The following is a 22,757-nucleotide window of genomic DNA, read 5'->3' as shown; positions in this document are numbered from 1 at the left end:
ACTTCAAGGTTGATGCGAGCTATGATCACGCCACCATACCTTGGGTGACGGAGTGAGACCCTGTCTCTGGGAAAAAAAAAAAAACCAAAAACCTGGTCAATATCTTAAAAAGGAATGTATGAAAGAGTAACTTTTGGGCTGGGTGTGGTGGTGCATGCCTGTAATCCTAGCACTCTGGGAGGCTGAGGCAGGAGGATTGCTTGAGTTCAGAAGTTCGAGACCAACCCGAGCAAGAACAAGACCCTGTCTCTACTAAAAATAGAAAAAAAAAAAAAAAAATCAGCTGGGCATTGTGGCACACACCTGTAGTCCCAGCTACTTGGGAGGCTGAGGAAGGTGGATTGCTTAAGCCCAGGAGTTTGAGGTTGCAGTGAGCTATGATGCCACTGCACTCTACCCAGGGTGACAGAATGAGACTCTGTCTACAAAAAAAAGAAAAAGGAAAGTAGCTTTTGGAGTTGTCTTCTTTATATAAAAATAATCATTTGTACCTCTACCAGGGGAAAATCTACAAATTAATCTGTAATTTTAGAGTCTTTCCCCTAATTAATAGTAAATAGTAAATTGGTCAACATATTTCCCCCAGAGAATGAAAGAAGCCTTGGGTGGGCTTGTTGGACAATCCTCCAATATAACATGGAAAGGAAATGCAATCACCCTTTTGCCTTATTTCCAAGTTCTGGATAAATTTTCTTAACAAGCCTCTTCCTACTCTTCTCCCTCTTATCCGTGTGTTAGCAACAGTCCTAAGAAGGCCCATTCTTCCACCGCTTCTTCCTGACTTTGCCCAGTGTCCACGGAAGGGCTGTGGGTGTCTTGCAGGTATGTGCCCTGGAACTTTCACGAGCCCCAGCCGGGGAAGTACCAGTTCACTGAGGACCATGATGTGGAGTACTTCATCCAGCTGGCTCACGAACTGGGCCTGCTGGTTATCCTGCGGCCTGGGCCCTACATCTGCGCGGAGTGGGACATGGTGAGTGTGGCTGGGCGGGGCTCTGCCTGCCTGGTGAACGGGGTGGGCTGGCGGGCAGGGGCTCTGCAGCAAAGTGAACTAAAACAATTTAAAGAAGACTCTGGGCCGGGCGCGGTGGCTCACGCCCGTAATCCTAGCACTCTGGGAGGCCGAGGTGGGCGGATCGTTTGAGCTCAGGAGTTCGAGACCAGCCTAAGCAAGAGCGAGACCCCATCTCTACTAAAAATAGAAAGAAATTATATGGACAGCTAAAAATATATATAGAAAAAATTAGCCGGGCATGGTGGCGCATGCCTGTAGTCCCAGCTACTCGGGAGGCTGAGACAGGAGGATCGCTTGAGCTCAGGAGTTTGAGGTTGCTGTGAGCTAGGCTGACGCCACGGCACTCACTCTAGCCTGGGCAACAGAGTGAGACTCTGTCTCAAAAAAAAAAATAAAATAAAAAAAAAAATAAAGAAGACTCTAATTCCAGATAACATAGAGCCTGTGACTGTCCCCAGCACAGGTGTCTGCTACCTGAGGAAGGTGCCCAGGCAGAGAGGAACAGGTACTGTCCTCCTGGTGGTCACTCACATGCCTGTTTCCTCGTCCATACAAAACAGTTCATGGTGTCTGCTCTGTCTACCTCACAGGGTAGTTGTGAAATTAAGTGGAATAATCTATATAAAAAGCTTCTCAAAACATTACATTCATGCAGAATTGATCTAGTTTTACTACATTACAATTTCTAATTTCTCTGAAAGTAGCTAAGCTACTAACAAATACCCCCTTCCCCCGAAGCTCTTCTTCTTTTCCGTCGCTGCTAATAGTCATTTCTGTCTCCCCTGAGTTGCTTTCATGACATGGACATTCTAATGGCCTGTTTCCCCCCATCCTAGGGAGGATTACCTGCTTGGCTATTAGAGAAAGAATCTATTGTTCTTCGCTCCTCTGACCCAGGTAAGTTGTTACAGATGTCTTGAGAGAATTTACAAGAGCTTAGACAATTTATACCAAGAGGGTCAGGTATTTTGAAGGTTGGAGTACTTCTGTACAAATACTTCTGAAAGTTTAGTGAAAGTCTGAGTGTTAATCACCGTCCACTGCATAACACCAGACATTAAACCAATAGGAAATAGGGTTTTCTTGAACTCCTTGACCAGATCTTGCTGATAAACGGATAGCTCTTTGAGTTGGCATTGAGCCCTGTCTGTGGTTGACCAGCTGACTTCAGTGCATTCTCTTCCTACATACTGAGTACGTCACACATTCCGTGCCAGCGTCTGGCTAATCGAAATGGCAGACACGGTGTCTGGGATAGTGTCACTGGATTGCTTGGTAGCTGCAGTGCCTTCTATTTCCTTGTCTACTTTTACAGAGTGATATGTGAATGACAGTTTTTTTCCTTGTCTTTCTAAATCACTAGAGCTTATTTTAGCTAGTAAACTCTAATCAGTCAGAAGGTCCCGTTTAACTGCTTTTCTATCTTCTGAAGGCCTCAATTTCTCTTGGGGATGGCGGTGGTGGTAGAGGTGGTGATGGTAGTGAAGATGCTTAAAGCAGCAGCTAACATTGATTAAGTTTCCTGCATAAAAGGCTTGTGCATTACACACTATATTTCCTTCTTACTCTGTTACCCTCATGTCTCATACTCTTAGTATATTATTAGTGTTTTCACATGTATTATCTCATTTAATCCTTATGGCAACTTTACGTAACGTGTACTTTTATGATTCCCATTTGACAATGTAAATATATGATTTGTTAGAATTTAGTTTTAAAAAGAAAAAAGCCCCAATGAGACTGATGGCCGAACACGCTATTCAGTCTTTTCTTTGTTCAACACACATGGCTTGGATGCCTCCTGTGCTCCAGGCTTTGTGTCCTGTGGCGAGGACAATGGCTTACAACAGAAAACCTGAAACTGGGTAATTTATAAAGAAAAGGAACTTATTTCTTACAGTTATGGAGGTTGAGAAGTTCACAGTTAAGGGGTCGCATCTGTGGAGCTTCCTTGCTGGTGGGGACTCTCTGCGGAGTCCCGGGGTGGCACAGGGTATCACATGATGTGGGGGCTGGGTGTGCTAGCTCAGGTCTCTCTTCCTCTTCTTATAAAGCCTCCAGTCCCACTCCTGCGATAACCCGCTGATCCATTAGCCGTGAGTGGATTAATCCACTCAGCTTTCATGACCTCTTAAAGGCCCCACCTCTCAACACTGCTGCATTGGGGATTAAGTTTCAGCCTGAGTTTTGGAGGGGACAGACATTCAAACCATAGCGGACAGATACCAGGCATACTGGTCCTTGTCCACGTACTGGCTCAGCTGAGGAGACAGCTGCTTTGCAGGACAGCTTTTATCAGACTTCTGTCGTGTGTAGCTGCCCCACTTCAGGAGGTAGTCGTTGAGTCCGTAGATCCTGAGCCCTGCTGCCGGTGCCAGTGTGATCAGGTTGGGTTGGTGTCTGTTTGTACTAAAAGGTTTGTGATGGTGTTAAACCTCTCTTGTTTTCCAGATTACCTTGCACCTGTGGAAAGGTGGTTGGGAGTTATTCTGCCCAAAATGAAGCCTCTCCTTTATCAGAACGGAGGGCCGATTATAACCGTGCAGGTAAGTCTGGAGTTGAGCACGGGCAGGCGGAGGGAGGGCGGTTTCCATCTACACTATGTAAGTGATAGGCGCAGGGCAGACGTGAGCCTCCCGGGTCTGTTTCTTTGAGAGCTAATGCCACAGACGGTGCTTTTAAGTGCATTTGGGGAAGGCATAAATGCCTGCCGTGTGTCAGGCTCCGGGTCTGCTGCCCTACAAATGCTATTCAATTCCCCCAACCACCCTCTCTTTTACATGAAGAAGTTCGAAAAGGCTAAGTGACTTGGCCAAGGTCACCTAGCTGGCAGGCGGCAGAATCAAGATTGCACCCTCGTTCTGCTGATCCCAGAGTGTGTCTCTGTCTCTGCTGGGATATGGCCTTCTGGCTGCGGGGAGGCAGCATGGGCGGAAGCGCCTGGGACCTGCGCTGCCTAGGCAGGCAGTCAACCCCGGGGTGGAAAAGGATGTGGTGGGTCGGGGCCCTTCTGTGCTCTCTCCCACTTCCTGCCCCACTCTCCTTGCTCCACGTGTTCTTGGTTCTGCAAAGACTGACACACTGCGGGCTACATCATGTTTTTCACATATATGCCACGTGAAACATCGGGATGCTTGAACTTCGTGGGTTTTGGTGTCTGTAAAATTACCGAGGTAAAACATAAGACCATGTTCATTGGACATTTACCAAGGCTCCTCTTATTGAAAAGAATAAAGTTATGTAAAACTGGCAGCAGTCTGGTGCTTCTCAGGGATGCGGCGTGGCACTCCCGTGGGCCCGGTTTCCTCCTATGAGCAGTACTATGGACAGGCTGTAGGGGCGGGTCGTGGCGGGGGGAGCACAGCCCCTCCTTTGCCCCTCAGCTGCGGGGGGACTGAGGGCTGAGCCAGCCGGGGTGTCCCTTCTGAGGCTGCACGGTGAGAGGAGATGTGGTCCTGAGAGAGGCCGGTTGCTGCTCAAAGAGGAATGTGCCAGTGACCCCTCAAAGCCCCTTCATCCTCGACCCGTCCTGAGTCTGTGCTGGTTGAGCTGACAGGGGCCACGTTTTCCTGTATGAAGATACTGAGTCTGAAACGTGGGTGCACCTCTGCTCTGCGAGCCTGTGTCGTCTTCCTTTCTTCTGATCTCAGGGGCGAGCCCTCTTCTTAGCTGGCCTCTTTTTTCAGTCTCTGCTTCTCCTTGAATCACTTTCAATTTCTGCTCACAACTTCTCTGCCCCTTTTGGTTATGGAAATGCCACAAAAAACATCATCAAATATTAAGTCTGCGGAGGATGGTGAAGTCAGCTGTCTTGGAGACGTTTCTTCTCATGTCCATCCCTGGCAACTTCAGATGACTTTAACTTGACCGTGGATCCTGCCAGGTGGCTCTGCCCTGCCCCTCCCCTTCCTCCTCCTTGTCCTCTTCTCTCCCTCCCACTCTACCTGCTTGAATCGCACCTCATCATTTTTGCCCCTGGTTTACTAAATAAAACAGAAAAACAAGAAAGCAGAAAAAATGTAACTGTCACTCAAACTTCAAGAGCCAGAAACAGAGCTCTTCACATTTTGGGAGTTTCCTTGAATATTTTTCTAGGCTTTTTTTTTTTTTTTTTCCTTCCTTTTTACAGACAGAGTAAGTTCATTCTGTGTGACCTATTTTCTTTTTTTTTTTTTCTTTTTTTTTTTTTTTTTTTGAGACAGAGTCTCACTTTGTTGCCCAGGCTAGAGTGAGTGCCATGGCGTCAGCCTAGCTCACAGCAACCTCAAACTCCTGGGCTCAAGCGATCCTCCTGTCTCCGCCTCCCGAGTAGCTGGGACTACAGGCATGCGCCACCATGCCCGGCTAATTTTTTCTATATATATTTTTAGCTGTCCATATAATTTCTTTCAAATTTTTTTTTAGTAGAGATGGGGTCTCGTTCTTGCTCAGGCTGGTCTCGAACTCCTGAGCTCAAACGATCCGCCCACCTCGGCCTCCCAGAGTGCTAGGATTACAGGTGTGAGCCACCGCGCCCGGCCTGTGTGACCTATTTTCTGTGTGGCTTTTTTCACTTCATTCTTATATCGTAAGCGTTTTTTCATATCAGTAAAAATTCTTTGTGCATCATCGTTCACGGTTGCCCTACTTGTCTTTTGAGGCGCAGCTCACATGCAAAAGCTCCCGCCGTCCAGAAGCCGTCCCAGTCGGCCTCTGTTGGACTCGCAGACCCCTGGGTTGGTGCCTGCTTTGGGGAAGCACACGGGCGGCTTACCTTGGTACATCCCTGACCTGCCGTCTCTCCAGTCTCTCTGGCTCCCCACACGCCCGCATGTCACACGCCCACCAAGTGGAGCTGGAATTGAATAGAGGATGGGCTTGATGAAAAAGAACTGGGGGACATGGAGACAGTGTTTCTGTGTGTAAAGATATCTGTAAAAGCTGATTTCTATCTCTGTCTTAATTCATGCCGAGGGGTAGAAAATTATGGCTTTTCTCAATTCATGATGGTGTTCTCTCTGGGTGCCCAGAGAGTTTGAGGAGGCCACAGAAGAGCTCTGGGTGTGCAGCCAGGTTAAAAATGAGTCAGACCTGAAGGCTCCAGTTCCTGCCTGAGGACAGTCAGAGCCCTCAACACTATTGTCTTAGAGATGCAGCCTGACCTTCATTCATCCTTACGATTCAGCCAGATCTGCAAGTGTTTATCTTCGGGAGGGATCAGTGGAGCCAGTGTCACCTGTGGCGGTTTGCTAACGTGGAGGTTCATCTCAGCTTGCACCTCAAATGGGTAAAGCCTCATGCACCCACTGATCTTATACAAGGTGAAACTAATTAGGAGCCACCCACAACTGTACTTCATCCAATTAGTGGGGTATTCATCATGACTTAATGAGGCTATTTATACCTATTGTCTGCAAGATGAACAATTTAAAAGTCTATGGTGCTTAAGGAGCTTATAGGATGGAGATAGTTACTCTAGAAAAGACTTATAAACTGTGGCCACCCTTTACCTGTTTTTGTAAATAAAGGTATATTGGAATAGCCACGCTATGCATTTATATACCGACTCTGGCTGCTTTTGCACTACAGTGGCAGAGGGGAGTGGTGAAGACAGAGACCCTTATGGCCCTTATTCTCTGGCCCTTTACTGAAAAAGTTTGCTGACTCTTGCTTTGGAAAACGCCATGTTCTTCTGAACCTCACAGTACTTTTTCTATGGTCTTGCAAGCCCTTTTCTGTTTGTGTGTTTCCCCCACCCCCACCCCAAGCTTTCACAAAGCTCTTTGTCTTCCCTAATTGGCAATAACATATAACTTGAGTAGAGCTTAGTTGCTAGCTTCTTGAGCACTTACCAGATGCCGGGTGCTGCGCAGAGCTCTAGTCATGTATTGACTCAGTTACTCCCCATGATAACCCAGCAAGGTAGGGGTGCTTTACAGGTGGAGTCCCACAGGTGGGAGTGGCAGAGCTCAGATTTGCATGTGGACAATTGGGCCTCAGCCTCCTGCACCCACAGCCGCCACTTTAAGGTGCCTTGCAAATGTACTTTTCTCTCTCTCAAAACCTAACCAAATTATGTGTATGCATTTTTTATCAGCCTGTTTATGTTAAGGTCATGATATAATGATGATAAGGGATAAATAAGACTTGAAAAAGTGAGATTATAGGGAAGAAAACTGAGGTTGGATTGGGGAATACGGGTGGGCAGAAAACTACATGAGGCACAGAGGTTCTGGGCCTGCTTAGTGGCTAGAGCTGACCCTTAGATTTAGCTCTGAACTTCTTGGCAGCCAAATGATAAAGGGAGACACAGCCATTTAAGTAGCATTTACTAAAAGAGGGGCGGCTGGGCATGGTGGCTCATGCCTGTAATCCCAGCACTTGGGAGGCTAAGGCAGGAGGATTACTTGAGGCCAGTTTAAGAGACCAGCCTGGGCAACATAGTGAGACCCCATCTCTACAAAAAATTAAAAACATTAGCTGGGGTTGATGGTCCTCGTCTGTAGTCCTTTGGGAGGCTGAGGCAGGAGGATCATCACTTCACTTGAGCCTAGGAGTTTGAGGCTGCAGTGAACTATGAATGTGCCACTGCACGCCAGTCTGAGCAATAGAGTGAGACCCTGTCTCTAAAAAAGAAGGGGCAGGGAGAGAATGAGGAAAAAGAACCTTGCCAGTATTTGCAAAGCTTTTATTAGCATTAATCTAATTATTTCAAAAGGAACTTTTGTGGAACTTAACTCACCAATGGGAGTTTTCTACTCTGTGTGAGCAGTAGATACCTCCTCTTTCGGGATGCCTTCATGACCAGTGAAGACCTTGGTACTAGGCATGCTTGCTACACTCTGTTTTGTATCTTGAACCCAGAACATGAAAGTATTGCCAGAGGGATCCTCTCTGAGAGAACAATCACTCACAAAGCCATTTGGGAGGCAGCAGAACTGTACAGATAATAATGGTGGCATTTGGTTCATTGTCATCACTCACCGTTCCGTTCCCACTCTCTAACTCTGCACACGGGCAAAGTCAAGCTGCTGGTGGTTTCACAAACGGGCTGCCTCTTGCAGGAATACCCTCTACCCATTCTCCGTCCCCAGCTCGGAGCCTTTCCTTCTAGAGCTGCCTCGGGCTGCCTCTCTGGGGACACCTCCTTAACCATCTCTCCCGGCTACCCTCAGGCTAAGCACCTCTTTTCTGGGGGCTCACGATGTCTGGTGCTTATGTTTGAAGACCATATATTCCTAGGATCACAACAATTGGATTTGTATTATGTGCAAGTTGGGTTTTAAAAAGATTTTTGTAAAATTATAAAACACGGCAAGCATACATAAATGTGCAGTATAATGAATCATTATAATGTGAACACCCACATAACCACCCTCCAAGGACGGGAGACAGTATGGCCAGTACCCTAGAAGCTTCCCAGGTGACCTTCTTGATCATACCCCGTTTCCTCCCACTGTCTGGACTTTTATGGCCATCAGGCCCTTGCTTTTGTTTGTCTTTTACCACCTATGTGGGCACTCACACTTTACAGTTTGGTTTTTTACTATTTTTGAATTTTCTCCAAGGGGGATTGTACCGTATGTATTTTTCAGCATCATGCTTCTTTCTCTCAACTTTATGTTTCTTAGATTCTTCGGCATATTGGGTAGGGCGGAAGTTCATTTGTTTTATTGCTTGAGTGCAATGTGAACCTTTTTTTCATTGTTGCCCACTAAAGAGCCTTTTTAGACTTTTTTTTTAATTGCCTCCCCTTCCCCACCATGAAATTTTAATACCTGAGATATAGAATATCTGTTTTTGTTGTTGTTTTATTCGGTTAGTTTTAGAGACAGGGCCTTGCTCTGTTGCCCAGGCTGAACTCAAACTCCTGGGCTTGAGAAATCCTCCTGCCTCAGCCTCCCGAGTAGCTGGGACCACCACGCCCAGCCTTTTTTTTTTTTTTTTTTAATGTACACCTTTATGTGCAGTATGTTCATCTATGTTTTATATATAAAAATAATAAGATGTTTTTATCCCATAAGAATCAATTTTCCCCCCTTGGAAGTGCTACCCACCTCATACGTGCTTCAGAGCAGGGCCTCCCACCCTCAGCACCGTAGCCACGTTGCACCTGGTACTTGTTTGTTGCGGTGCTGTCCTGCCACCGTAGGACGTTTAGCAGCATCTCCCCGCTACCACCTCTACCCACTGATGCCATTAGCACCCCCCCCATGCGACAAACCAGAATGTTTCCAAACATTGCCAAATGTCCCCTGGGGGGCAAAAGAGCTCCTGGTTTTGAGAACCACTGACATTCTTCAGCACAGTGGTCCCCAACCTTTTTGGCACCAGAGACTGTTTACATGGAAGACAATTTTTCTAGAGACCTGGGGTGGGAGAGGGTGGGGATGGTTTTGGGATGATTTGAGAGCATTACATTTATTGTGCACTTTATTTCTATTATTATATTGTAATATGTAATGAAATAAGTATACAACTCACCGTAGGTTGGGGACCCCTGCTGTAGCACAAACTGAGCATTGGTGATGGAGCACAAGATGGGAAACACCCTGTGTGTCTGACAGCAGGATGTCAAATAAACAATGGCGCGTCCACGCCCAGCATACACCTTCTTACTGCCTTGGAGATCTTGCATAATGTGTTAAGGGAGAAAGCAGTGTTACAACCAACACATATAATATGATACCAGTTTTGAGGAAGGAGACACTTATTGTGTATATTTAGCATATGTGTGTGTCTGTGTAAATCTGGAAAGCTACATATTAAAATGCTTTCATTGGTTATCTCTGGGCAATAGAATTAACAGATACTTTTTCCATTTTCTTTTCATTTTTCTCCATTTGCTAATATATTTACCATTGGAAGGTATTATTTATATAATGTTTAAAATATCTACTATAAGGGAGAATATCACTACAAACCAAAAACTAATTTGGTGTATTTTGTTTTCTTTCTCTTATTTCTGGGTGGCGGGGGAGGGTTAGTAGAAGGTAAGCTTTCGTGCTGAGCTGCTTTTTAGAAAAATGAGTTTTGCGGTCTGAGCGAAGGGAGACTTTTCTGGCAATCATGAAGCCCAGATATTTTCCCTAAACAAAAGCTTGCATTAGAATGGCTACATTGGGATCTCCTAATTTTTCCCTCCTCTTCTCTTTTCTTTTCTTTCTTTCTTTTTTTTTTTTTTTTTTGAGACAGGGTCTCACTCAGTTGCCAGGGCTGGAGTACAGTGGCTTCATCAGAGCTCACTGCAACCTCTAACTCCTGGGCTCAAGCGATGCTCCTGCCTTAGCCTCCTCTTTTCTAACTTGCAGGTTGAAAATGAATATGGCAGCTACATCACCTGCGACCCTAACTACATGCGTTTCCTGCTGAAGCGCTTCCGCTACTACCTGGGTGACGACGTGGTTCTGTTCACCACTGACGGGGCACAGGATTATTTCCTGCAGCGTGGGGGCCTGCAGGGCCTCTACGCCACAGTGGACTTTGGAACAGGTTGGTGTCTGCAGTAACGGAAAATGCAGTTTAAAATCAGCTTTTTCCTCAGTCCATTACTCTGGGAAGCTGTTGTTTTAGGTGTTGTGGGCAGATTGAACGAGATTTCTCAGATTTTCCTTTATCGAATAATAGGTAAAATAGAATAACTGCATCTCTCAGTAGCAGAGGGTGTCTGGAGGACAAGAGCTTGCAGGGTCACTGCACTTACAGCACTGGTGGAGTTAGCCTGGGACCTGGAGCACAGGGCTGGCCCAGCCAGGATGAGGACACAGGTCAGCAGTTCCAGCTGTGAGAAGCTCTCCCCTGAGGCAGTTGCCTTTGAGGCCCTGTGTCTGGGTCAAGCTTCTCCGCTCTTCTCTGCTCTCCCTGCCCTCCCATCTTGGCAGGACCCTCGGGGCCGTGTCCTGGCCGTAGTCAACTTTGAAGTCAACCACTAGCTGGAAACTTACCTTATACATCTGTTATTTTTCTGCGTAATTCTTAACAGGGCTGAAGGTTTGGCAGATGCTACAAAAACTGTCTTGCCAGACTCATTAGTGCTGTGTAAGCTATGGAGGTTCTGCAAATGAAAGTTCTAGATGGGTTCGGAGTGTGGCTAGGGTGCTTTTGGCCATAAGAAATGTTAAGAGAGTCTTCATGTAGATCGAGGACCTTTCACAGGGTATGTATGGGACAGCTAATTACAGCATGTGATCCTGAATAGGATCCCGGACTGGATTTTTTTTTTTTTTTTTTTTTGCTGTGAAGGACATTATTAAGATAATTACAATCTTTGAATAAAGTCTGTAGATTAGAAAATAGTATTGTATCAATGTAATTTTCTGATTTTTGTAATCGTTTTGAGTTTAAATTTTTATAATTGTTTAAATTTTATAATTGTATTGTGTGTTTCTAGGGAATAAACACCAAAGTATTAAAATATAGGAGCAAAGGGCCAACATGTCTGCAAATTATTCTTGAATGGCTCAGAAAAAAACATATGCTTTTTTAGAGAGAGAGAAGCTGATAGAGTAAATCTGGTAAAATGTGAACAATTGGAGAATCTAGGTGAGGGGAATGTGAGAGTTCTTTGTACTATTCCTACAACTTTCTGTAAGTTAGAAATTATTTCAGAATAAAATGTTACCAAAGAAAGATTAGTCCCTCAAGCAGCATAACGACTCTGCTGCCCTCCCCCCTGAGGCACGAGGCGCTCCGTGCTCGTTGTCCATCATCCAACACTTGCCCTCTCTGGAGAGGGATGTGCAGAAGCCTGGAATGAGCAGTTAGGATGAAGTCACATTTTTAAAGAAGTTCTTCTATGTTACCAAAAAAGAGGAGAAAAGAAGCAGACCTGACCTTAAGTGAATTGTTTCTAGAAACATGTGCCTTGCCCAGAGCGTTAGGTGATGACAGAACTCATCTACGAAGAGCTGCAGAGGAAGTGGCATGCTGGTTTCCTTCAGCTTTGGCACACTTCCCATCACAGCGATGACAAAGCCCACTATTCTTCTGTTGGGAGGAACAAATTGAAGGTTACTGTGAATGTGCTGTAAGCATTATCTGTATAAGGTGACAGTGTGACCGCCACCACTAGGGGTGGGAGAACAGACCGCTACAAGGCCAGTGTGCCTGGAGTGGGTGGGCCTTGCAGCCTGAGGCCTTTGCCACATTCATTCATTTGTGTGGGAGACGGGCATGGCTTGGGGGGAGCGGGTGGTCTCATGAGAACAATGTGTAAAGATCTGAATGCCACCTAATGCTTAACAGTGAGAAACATAGCCGTGAAGTAAATGAGGTTCTGCTCTTTCTTGATCAGCACATTCTCTCCTGAAAGCTGGACCTACAAAGAAGCCACAGGCCAGTCTCAGAGCAGGGTTATCAGGGTCTTGGCTGATGTTGTTTCCACTCTGGGATACCTGCTGTGGGAACTGGGTCATGCAGCATGGGGCCAGGGTGTCCTCTGCTCTAGTTGGTGTGGATATCGTTCATACTTACTCTTTCACTGATGCGAGGCAGCCTGTTGCTTCTCCGTGGAAACATTCTTTTCCTTTTTAGAGGAGGAAGGGACAATAGAAGACACAGGAGGCAAGATAAGACACAGGCATCCTGGCCAAGTGCAGTGGCTCACGCCTGTAATCCTAGCACTCTGGGAGGCCGGGGTGGGAGGATTGCTTGAGCTCAGGAGTTCCAGACCAGCCTGAGCCACAGCAAGACCCCGTCTCTCTACTAAAAATAGAAAAAAATTAGCCGGGTGTGGTGGCACACACCTGTAGTCCCAGCTACTCAGGAGGCTGAAACAGGAGAATGGCTTGAGCCCAGGAGTTTGAGGTTGCTGTGAGCTAGGCTGACGCCATGGCACTCTAGCCCGGGCAACAGAGCGAGACTCTGTCTCAAAAAAAAAAAAAAAAAAAAAAAGCCACAGGCATCCTAATGAAATGTTTCAGGAGAAAAAATTGAGAACAAGTGGTTTGGAATGGCTGAGGATATACAAATTAGTATTCAGAGTATGCTCTATTATTCAGGGATAAACACAATTAGAGCACCCACATCCCCTTGATTTAATTAACTGGCAAACATCTGTGGCATTTTTGTGTGTATGGTGCTGTGGAGGCTGCAAGTAACTATCTTCCAAGCAGACTCTTCCTGTAGGGAGCCTCTGGGTGAACCAGATTCATGGAAGGGAAACATATAAAACATGTGTCCAGGCCCTGGGGAAACACAGATGAAGAAGACAGTCTGTGGCAGGGATGCCTAAGACAGTATAATCAGGAAAGGCCATGGGGACCTCCCTGTTCAGGGAGGAAGCAATGTTCTGTGGTCCCCACCCATGCCTCACATGGATGGCCAGGGTCCAGCCTGAAGCTAGCTTGGAGGTATTCCAGGTCCAAGTGGGTGTGGGGAGGGGCAGGGGATCTGTCTTAGTCCAGGCTGCTCTAACAAAATGCCTTAGACTGGGTAATTTAGAAACAAAAGAAATGTATTGGCAGTTATAGAGGCTCAGAAGTCCAAAATCAGGATGCCAGCAGATTCAGCGCCTGGTGAGGGCTTGCTCTCTGCTCCAAAGATGGTGCCTTCTTGCTGTGTCCTCATATGGCAGACGGGACCAAGGAGCCTTTTTTTTTTTTTTTTTTAAAGAAACAAAAGCAGTTAACTTTTATTTTTACAAATATACATACATAGACAAAAGACTGAAAACAGACACATAAAACTGGTTTTCCTGTGGGAAGTAGGATTGGACATGGGAGAGGATAGAAAGATATTTATTTTTCTAAGTTAGAGTATGTATTGTGTTTCTACAACATCTGTGTGTTCTTTTATTTTTAAATTTTTTTATTTTTAATTATTATGGATACATAATAGTTGTATAATGTTAAAGAAACTCTTATAGACATAGGCCTAGACAAAGAATTTATGAAGACCCCAAAAGCAATCACAGCAACAGCAAAAATAAATAATTTGGACCTGATCAAATTAAAAAGCTTCTGCACAGCAGAGACACTATCATTAGAGTGAATAGACAACCTACAGAGTGGGAGAAAATATTTGCATGCTACACATCCTCTAAAGGGCTAATAACTAGAACCTAAACAGAACTCAGGAAAATCAGTAAGAAAAACTCAGGGAGCTTTCTTGAGCCTCTTTTATAAGGACACTAATCCCATTCATGAGCGTGGAGCCCTCATGACTTAATCTGTTCCCAAAGGCCCCACCTCTTCACACTGTCACATTAGGTATTATGTTCCAACATATGAATTCTGGGGGACTCCCACATTCAGACCAGAGCAGGGCCTCAGGCTCAAGTCCTGTCAAAGGCTCTTGTTATTTAAGTTCTTGTCATTCCTGTGATTGACCTTTCTTTTCCCTCTTGTAATTTTCAGGCGCCAACATCACAGCTGCTTTCCTAACCCAGAGGAAGAGTGAGCCCAAAGGACCCTTGGTAAGAATTGAGGGTGAGGTGGGGAGAGCCTGTTGGCTTATACCAACTTCATTGCAACCGTTGGCACAGAGAGGTTACATGCTGGGGGGCAGGGGGTGGAGTGGATCCTTGATTTTTCTGGCTCTGGGGTCAGCAGCTGATGGCACTGTGGGGACATAGCTGTTCTAGACACATAGGTGACAGCAGAAACAATGCTGCTGTTGACACTGAGGCCCTGCACTGGAGTGGAACAGACTGAGGACCAACGTGAATGGCCTGCCATGCTCCAGGCTCCAAAACCTCATCTGGGTTTTCAGGGCACCTCTCATAAATTGTCTCCTTTTTCAGTGAGGCTCAGGGAACATACGTCACTTGCCAGGGTCATACAGCTGGTGGGTGGCCGGGCCAGGATCTGAGTTCAGGTCTGTGCTTCTTGACAGCTGTTTGTGACAGAGCTTCTCCACCTTTAAAATGTTTGGGGATCTTGTTAATCCTCAAATGATTTGTAAACACAGCAAAATTTGATCTGCTGGGTCTTGGGTGGGGCCTGGGATTCTGTATTTCTAACAGGCAGCCAGGTAGCTTTGAGAATGTTGGTTTGCTGACCACCCTTTGAGTTGTGGGGCCCTTTGGCATGCTGTGTAGATGGTGGCAAGATCCCAGCAGGTGTCAACAATCTGTCAGCCCTGCTCGCTCTGCTCTTCCCTTCTCCAGCTGAAGTTGTTATCGTTGTTGTTACTCAGCCCAGTTTAAGGGGTTATATCTTATGCCATCTTTGCAGCATGTCCCCTGTGTGCAAGCCTTATTTACAAAACAACCTTTTCTGAGTCACTGAGTGAGCAGTGCAGAGCCTCCATTCACGGACTTTGGGTGGAGCTATTTCCTGGAACCTGAAACGAGAAGGGCCAGATTTCTTTTTCCTTCTCGAGCCCAGGAGCTTGGCAGGATGATGCCCAAGAGAAACATGAAGCGTTTGGGACCTGCTTTTCAGAGTACTTGGATAGTCTACCTCATTCTAAGTCAACCTGAGAGCTGAAAATCTAGATTTACACAAAGGGTGAATTTGGAGCTGATTATTTTATAAACATTTTTTGCTGTCCAACTCCTTTGTCCAGTAAGACTTTCCTACTGTATTTAAACAGGGGACCAGTTAACAAAATTTTGATGTAGGTACAGCTTTTCAGGAGAGCTTGTATGGTGTAAGATGACATCTCACTTTGGGTTGGAGCCTGAGGACTGAGTGTAGCATGGCTGTTTTTGGAAGTGCTCATGGGTTCCCTGGCTCTGGAGTAGGCAGTGCATGTCAACTCCCTTGACACCTGTCCCTCGGTGGAGGGTGTGACAGGGAAGCCCTAGCAATGGAAGGCTGTAAATCTATCCTGAGCTCCACATCCTTTTCTCTTTTTAGATCAATTCTGAATTCTATACTGGCTGGTTAGACCATTGGGGCGAACCTCACTCGACAGTCAAGGCTGAAGACGTGGCTTCCACCCTCTATGATATACTTGCCCATGGGGCAAATGTGAACTTGTGAGTGTTCATGTCCTGCGGGGAGGGAGCTTTCAGTAGCTGTGGGCTCACAATAAAGTGCTATGTGTTCTCTTGTTTTCTTGTAGGTACATGTTTATGGGTGGGACCAATTTTGCCTATTGGAATGGTAAGAGCAATTGAAGATAGAAAGCTTATGCTAGGATGTTTCTGTTGACTGATTTTGGGGGGGGGTGTGCCCATAGACAATTTTTATTTTCTGTTTTTGTTTGTCTTCTAAATTTTCTAATATATTAGAATTACCTATATAATTTTTAAAGATAATTAAAAAAAATTTTAAGGTCATAACTTGAGCATTTAGAGCCTTATTGTTTTAAACCAGGCTGGTTGGGCAGGCTTCAGTCGTGGTCTATGACTCTGGCTTCTTTGTTCAGATATTCTGCTGTGGTCTTTTTTTTTTTTTTTTTTTTAACAACTTGTTACGATATGATTTACGTATCATAAAATTCACAATTTTAAAGTGTATGATTCAGTGGTTTTTAGTATATTCACAAAGTTGTGCAACCATTGCCACCATCAAATTCCAGGACATTTTATCACTCCAAAAAGAAACTCCATCCCCATTAGCAGTCACTCTACACTCTCCTTTGACCCATGCCCTGGAAATCACTAATCTCCTTATTCCTGTGGATTTACCTATTCTGGGCATTTTATATGGATGGAACCATACAATATGTGGTCTTTGTGCCTGACTGCTTTCAGTACTTCAGTCTTCTATTGCTGAACAATATTCTATTGTGTAGGTGTGCAATATTTATCCATTCATTGGTTGATGGACATTTGGGGTATTTCCACTTTTCGGCTATAATGTTGCTAGGGACATTGATGTGCAAGTATTTGGATTCCTGTTTCAATTCTTTTGGGTGTGTACCAGGGAGTGGAATTGCTGGGTTACATGGTAACTCTGTGTTTAGAGTTTGAGGAGCTGCCGTGGTGTTTTCCAAAGCAGCTGCACCATTGTACATTCCTGTATATGTAATTTTTTTGGTGGGAAAAATTGTGGTAGATTTTTCTGCATTGTCATTCATTTTTGTGACAAATTATGCTATGTTGGCTTTTCTCTAAACTTCATTCCCCACCTCTCTCCACATCTGCATTTTTCTCTCTGAATCATTTAGGTTGCCCTACTGTTGAGTTTTGGAGGCTTAGTTTGGGCCTAAATCGCTCAGGATCTGAAATTGGATGCTATCAAGTCTTAATGAACATTCTCCTTTGAACTGCTATCTTCTTTGCAGGCTGGGAGGGGCCATTGCTTACAAGCATTATCAATTTTATTACCATTATTAGAGCCAAGAAATGAAGATACTGCAAAACTCAAATGTCACTGCTTAAAAGATGACAGCGTGCCAGGGTTGGTGGTTGACATTTTAGACCTTCTCTGCGTATCTGTCTTCTCACTGGAAACAGTTAAGACGTAGTGGTGCCTTTCACCCCGTGGACAGAAATTCCACCTAGCTGCCGTGGATGAAATTGAGGCCGATCATCCCATCTAGGAATAAAGACTGATATGTTTTGGAACTTTACAGTTCATGAAACAATTTTTAAAAATCTTCCTGTTTTACTTAAAACAATATATTCTTCTTAGAAAAAAAATTTAGATAATATGAAAACTATCGTTCAGAAAATAGAAGTTGTCCTTAATTCTCTCCCCTGCCTCTGCCTCTGCCATAATCAATAGAAGTCTCCTTTCTGCCTCTCTTTAGTCTCTTTTCTGCTTATTTAGTCCTCATATCAGTCTCATCTAGGCTAGGGATTATCAACACCACTTTATAGATAAGAATAGCTAAGTGCAAAAAAAAATAAATAAATAAATAAAAGTCCACACATTTCCTGTTCAGCTGGTGAGAAGAGCCAGTACTCAGGCTCAGGCCGCGGTGAGCTGGAGTCACTGCCCTTTGGACAATCCCTCGCGTCCTGAAGCCCCAGAGCCACCCCCACGCCAGCCCCGCTTGTGTTCTGCCAGGCCTCTCTGCCCGGTCTCTTTAGGGAAGTGAGGGAGGGCCAGTCTCTGCTTCGCTGCTAGCAGCTGCTCCTCAGGCCGGCTTCCCAGAGGAGAGCGGCGAGAGGAGAGCACCTGGGGGGACTCGCCGCCCGTCCTACCCGAGGGAAGGTGCACGTGCTTGTGCAGGGGTGTGCCTCCTACTTCATGCCTGTGTGTGGCTGCCTGCAGGAGCCAGGCTCTCCTGTGCTTCTCACGCAACGTGGAGAGTCGAGGAGTGAGAAGTCTCACCGTTTCTTTGGCCTTTCTACCTCACACCTTCTCAGGTGGCCAGAGCAGGCTTGAGTGTGCACTGTTTCTCTGTGGTCTGAGAACATGCAGAGCAAGAGTCCACTGGCAGAACTAGAACAGAGACCTAGTGTCCCAGTCCACGCTTTAACCCGCTGGCCGGCTTTCCAGCCCGCGCGTCCTCGGCCTGTAGAGTTTGTTTCTGGAGGTCACACTTGTCCATCTCAACTTGGCCGCTGCTCATTGAACTCCTCCTCCATGCCTGGCTCTGGCTGGGGACTGGAGCGCAAGTGAGGCACAGCCTCTGCTCCTGAGGTGCACACAGTTCAGTGGGGAGCGAGAAACACAGGGCAGCACAGTCGCTACCACATGAGAGGTAGCAGAAGGACCACAAAGAAGGTGTGTGCCTTGCAGCAAGGGATGTGGTTTTATTTTTCTTTGTGTCTCAAGAGAAGGGATGTGTTTTAACCTATGCATCCCCCAAGGCAGGTGGACCTGTTAACTGTCAGCTGTCTGATGAATAAGAAATGGGGGAAAGTAACTTGACCACATCAATTCAGTTGTTTGAGTAGTCCAAGTCTTTTGAGATGTAGATTCTGTGCAGAGAACTAATGAATACGTCTTTGAGGGCTGACCTGATCCTCAGCCTCTCTCATCTGTCACCTCCACCACCAATAGGGTCACCCAAGGTGGCTCCATCATTTGTGAGCTGTGTCTAAGGAATTTATTACTAGTTGTAGGTGAACTGTCATATTTTGTGCCTCATTGACTTACAAATCAGGTTGGACAAAAGATCATTCTAAAATAACTTCATTCTCATGCACTTGCATTGCACAATGCTCTCTGCAGTAGAAGAGAAAGGCACAAAGCCTTGCTGGTCCCCAGATGGCAGCATCAGCACCACCTGGGGCCCTGTTAGAAGCGCAGAGTCTTAGGCCCCACCCCAGACCTGCTGAATCAGAATCTCCAGGCTGGGGCTTAGGAGTTTGTTTTAATAAGTTTTCTATATGACTCGTATGCAGAGTTAAGTTTTCAAAGTATTGCCCAATGTTGCAGACAACCTCATGCCTGTGAGCATCATCTGCAACAAGGTTGGGAGCCACTGGTCCAGACTCTGCCTCTTGGACAATGATTGATTACAGGGGTGTTTGCTTTTCTAGTCCTTTTCATTTTTCAGTACTGGCACTATTCATTGGTCTTTGTTGTAGGTAAAGTTCCCAGGGAACAGACTCCGAGATTACCAGGCAGGATGTTTACTGGCTGTGCTCTCCAGAGCAACACCTATAACTGTGTGGGAGGCGGAGGGAGAAGTTGGACTGTGATGCAGTTTCACAAGTGGCCCCAGCCGACCCCAGAGGGAGCTCTGCAGCAGGGATGGCCCTTTGAGGCATGTTGGTCGGTTGTTGGATACCGGCTATCCTGGAGGGCTGTGACTTTGGGTCAGCAGAGGTCTACGTCTCAGAGATGTCAGCAGCCAACAGCCCTCACAGCTGGGGTACTGGGTGTGTGCCTTTGTCCTGACGGGGGTTCTGGGGGTTCCGAGAGGCACACCACAGCCCCGCTGCACTCCGTAGGTGTTACAGACGCCTCAAGGCTGTGTTTGAATCTCAGTGCGCAGTCATCTCCCGCTTTGTTTGGTCTGATAACCACTCGTGTTTCTGCTGAGTGTTGGCCAGTCACCTGTGTCTTCACCCCTGACCTTATCTCCGCTGAATAGTTTCAGGACACAAGAAAGACCAGGGATTGCGGAGCTGAGAGTCAGAGTTGTGGGTCATGTCATAAGCCCTGCCGTTACCAGTTGTGAGATGTTAGCAGATTTCTGTGGGGAGCTTCGGATTCCCTGCTTGTCCGGTGGGGTGTTATCTGTTAGGATCACGGCTGTGAGCATCCACAGAGACAGCGGATAGGAAAAGTGCTTTGAAAACTCCGAGGTGCTTGGCAAATGCTACCTGTAGGAAGAAACTTATTCCTCTAAACCTTGCATCCTGAGGGCCACAGCTATGTCTCTCAAAAATTGGTTTTACTGTGTCCTTCATTTTTCTCTCTCCACAATGCTGAGACCATAGATCCCAGGACAGGGCCATCAGTCGTAACTAGTGCATGTTTTTGTCTCCTAGGGGCCAACACACCCTATGCAGCACAGCCCACCAGCTACGACTACGATGCCCCCCTGAGCGAGGCTGGGGACCTTACTGAGAAGTATTTTGTTCTGCGAAAGGTTATCCAGAAGGTAGGTGCTTCCTACAGGTCATGGTGGGCTGGTCTTGGACAGAACCTGCCTTGAACTCGTTGTGGCTCTGTAGACAACTTCTTGCTTGGAGGCTTCATGTTTAAAAGGATGGATGGAGGGAGCCTCAGCTAGACTTGGCTTTGCATCTTTGCCCTACCTATGGGCAAGTTACTCTATTGATCTATTAATTTATAAGACTGGGACTACAGCACCTGATTGTAAGGATTAAAAAGAACATATATGAGCCATCCAGGACAGTCTCTGACACGTGAATGTCCAATAAGTAGTAGGCATTACTATTATTTGTCTTAAAGGTAAGAAAACTTATGTCCACTTAAAGGCTGAAGTATGGTAGGAAAAAGAAATCTGAGGACACTGTGAAGCACGGTGCAAATGTGAGCTGTCAGTGATGCTTCATTTTCTGTTTGGGGCAAGTGATCGCTGTTTCCTTCTGGCCTGCACCTGAGATGCTTAATTCTGCTAGCATTGTAACCTTTTGGGGCGCCTAACGCACCCAGGTGGGGTTTCCTGTCTCTGCTGTGGGTTCAAAGAAAAACCCACAGTTTTTCTGCTCAGTCACCTGAGTTTTGAAGTTAAAAAACAAAGGTTTTCTGCCTATAAATGGGGTGATTTTTTTTAAGTATCATATAGTCTCATTTTTAAGCATAAGCATTACAATTTGTATTATGGCATATTCTAAACAAATAGAAAAATTCTATCTAAACTACTCTTAAAATTTGTCCATTTCATCCAGATTTTCAAATGTATTGTGAAAATGTTGCTCATTTTATCTTTTTCTTATGAGTTTAATCTCTGCAGAATTTATAGTAATGTCTCCCAAGCTCTCTCTTGCACGTTTTTTCTCTGTTTCAAAGCTTTCTGTTCTGATCTTTATTATTTCCTTCCTTTATCTGAAGCTTAGCTTGTTGATCCAGACTTTCTTCTTTTCTAATATAAATATTCAAGGTTGTACGTTTCCTTCAAGTTCTGCTATAGCTCCAATCTCATAAATTTTGATGTGCAATGTGTTTATTATTGTTTTTTTCTAAGCATGTCTATTTTGATTTCTCTTTGACCCTTGAAATGTTCAGAAGTGTGTTTTGCAATTATTAAAAATAAGTGTTTTTCTAGATTGTTGATTTCTAACATATTTACATTGTGGTTAGAGAATGTAGTCTGTATGATACCAATCCCTTGAAATTTGTTGAGCCTAATCTTAGAGCCGGACATATACCAATATTAATAAATAGTCAATATGTGCTTGGAATGAATGTATTATTTTATGGTTGTTGGGTATAATATTCTATATACATGTTCATTAAATTAAGCTTATTAATGGTGCCATTGATGTCTTTAACATGCTTCCTAATTTTTTACAGTTTATTCAATTATATGTTGAGAGTTGTTCTCATGTATGTCTCCTTATGGTTCTATCAGTTGTTGAGGTTATGTTATTGGGTATGCAAATTGAGAATTAAATCCTTCAGTATTTAATAGTAGAGGGATTATGTAGCCCTTTATCTCTAATAATGCTTTTTGCCTTGAAGTCTTTGTTGTCTGTTATTAGTATAGCTTACTGCATTCTTTTGGTTAATATTTATTTGGTCTATGTTTCCCAGTGCTTTAATTTGAACCTTTTTATATCCTTTGTCTTCTTTACATATGGCCCTTATAAACAAGATGAATTTTTAAAATAGCTAGTTTGAAATTTTTTGTCTTTTAAATGGTACATTTGTTCATTCTTAGTCATCATAATTCTTGATACATGTAGATTAATTTCAATCATCTTGTTTTATCATTTTTATTTGTCTACCTGTTCTGTTTTTTCTTCTCTTTTTTTTTTTTTCTTATTTCTTTAACCCCCTCTTCTGGTTTGGAAGTTATCCACTATATTTTAATTTTTTTAGTAGTTAACTCGTAAGTATGTACAGATCAGTGAATTTAGACATAGTGAACACAGCCCTATAACCAACATACAGCACCCCAGAAGCCCCACTCATGCGCCTTTGTAGTTATTAACACACACACACCCCTGAGTTAACCACTATCCTGACCTCTGTCACCACAGATTCGTTTTGATTGTCTCTGGACTTCATATATTATAAATAAGTTCATGCAATATGGACTCCTTGTGTCTGACTCTCAAGGAGTTAATGTGCAGTTTTAACTTATAAAAGTTTAAAATTCATCAGTATCTTTACTTCCTCCATATTACATTCCTCTTTAACTCAGTGTAACTCCAGTTACATCCCTCTTGACATGTATGTTATTATTGTCATGTATCTTAGTTCTCTGGGTTTAGTCGTCATGTACTTTAGTGCTCTCTTTAAAAAATAAAACCTATAAGGCATTACTATAATGGTGT

General features: G+C 44.8%; 1 protein-coding gene across 1 annotated transcript in view; it reads left to right on the top strand.

The window, feature by feature from the left end:
• The window catches only part of GLB1 (galactosidase beta 1), an 85,553-nt gene that overhangs the window by 19,355 nt on the left and 43,441 nt on the right, over positions 1-22,757 (top strand). The window contains exons 3-10 of the mRNA XM_069473373.1: positions 823-973; positions 1,852-1,912; positions 3,467-3,561; positions 10,306-10,486; positions 14,350-14,408; positions 15,796-15,917; positions 16,004-16,044; positions 20,280-20,392. Coding sequence (XP_069329474.1) covers positions 823-973; positions 1,852-1,912; positions 3,467-3,561; positions 10,306-10,486; positions 14,350-14,408; positions 15,796-15,917; positions 16,004-16,044; positions 20,280-20,392 — 823 coding nt within the window. The remainder of the gene's footprint in view (positions 1-822; positions 974-1,851; positions 1,913-3,466; positions 3,562-10,305; positions 10,487-14,349; positions 14,409-15,795; positions 15,918-16,003; positions 16,045-20,279; positions 20,393-22,757) is intronic.

This window comes from Eulemur rufifrons, chromosome 7 (genome assembly GCF_041146395.1).
Source record: "Eulemur rufifrons isolate Redbay chromosome 7, OSU_ERuf_1, whole genome shotgun sequence".
Classification (NCBI taxonomy): domain Eukaryota; kingdom Metazoa; phylum Chordata; class Mammalia; order Primates; family Lemuridae; genus Eulemur; species Eulemur rufifrons.
This window is presented reverse-complemented; position numbering and strand designations above follow the sequence as displayed.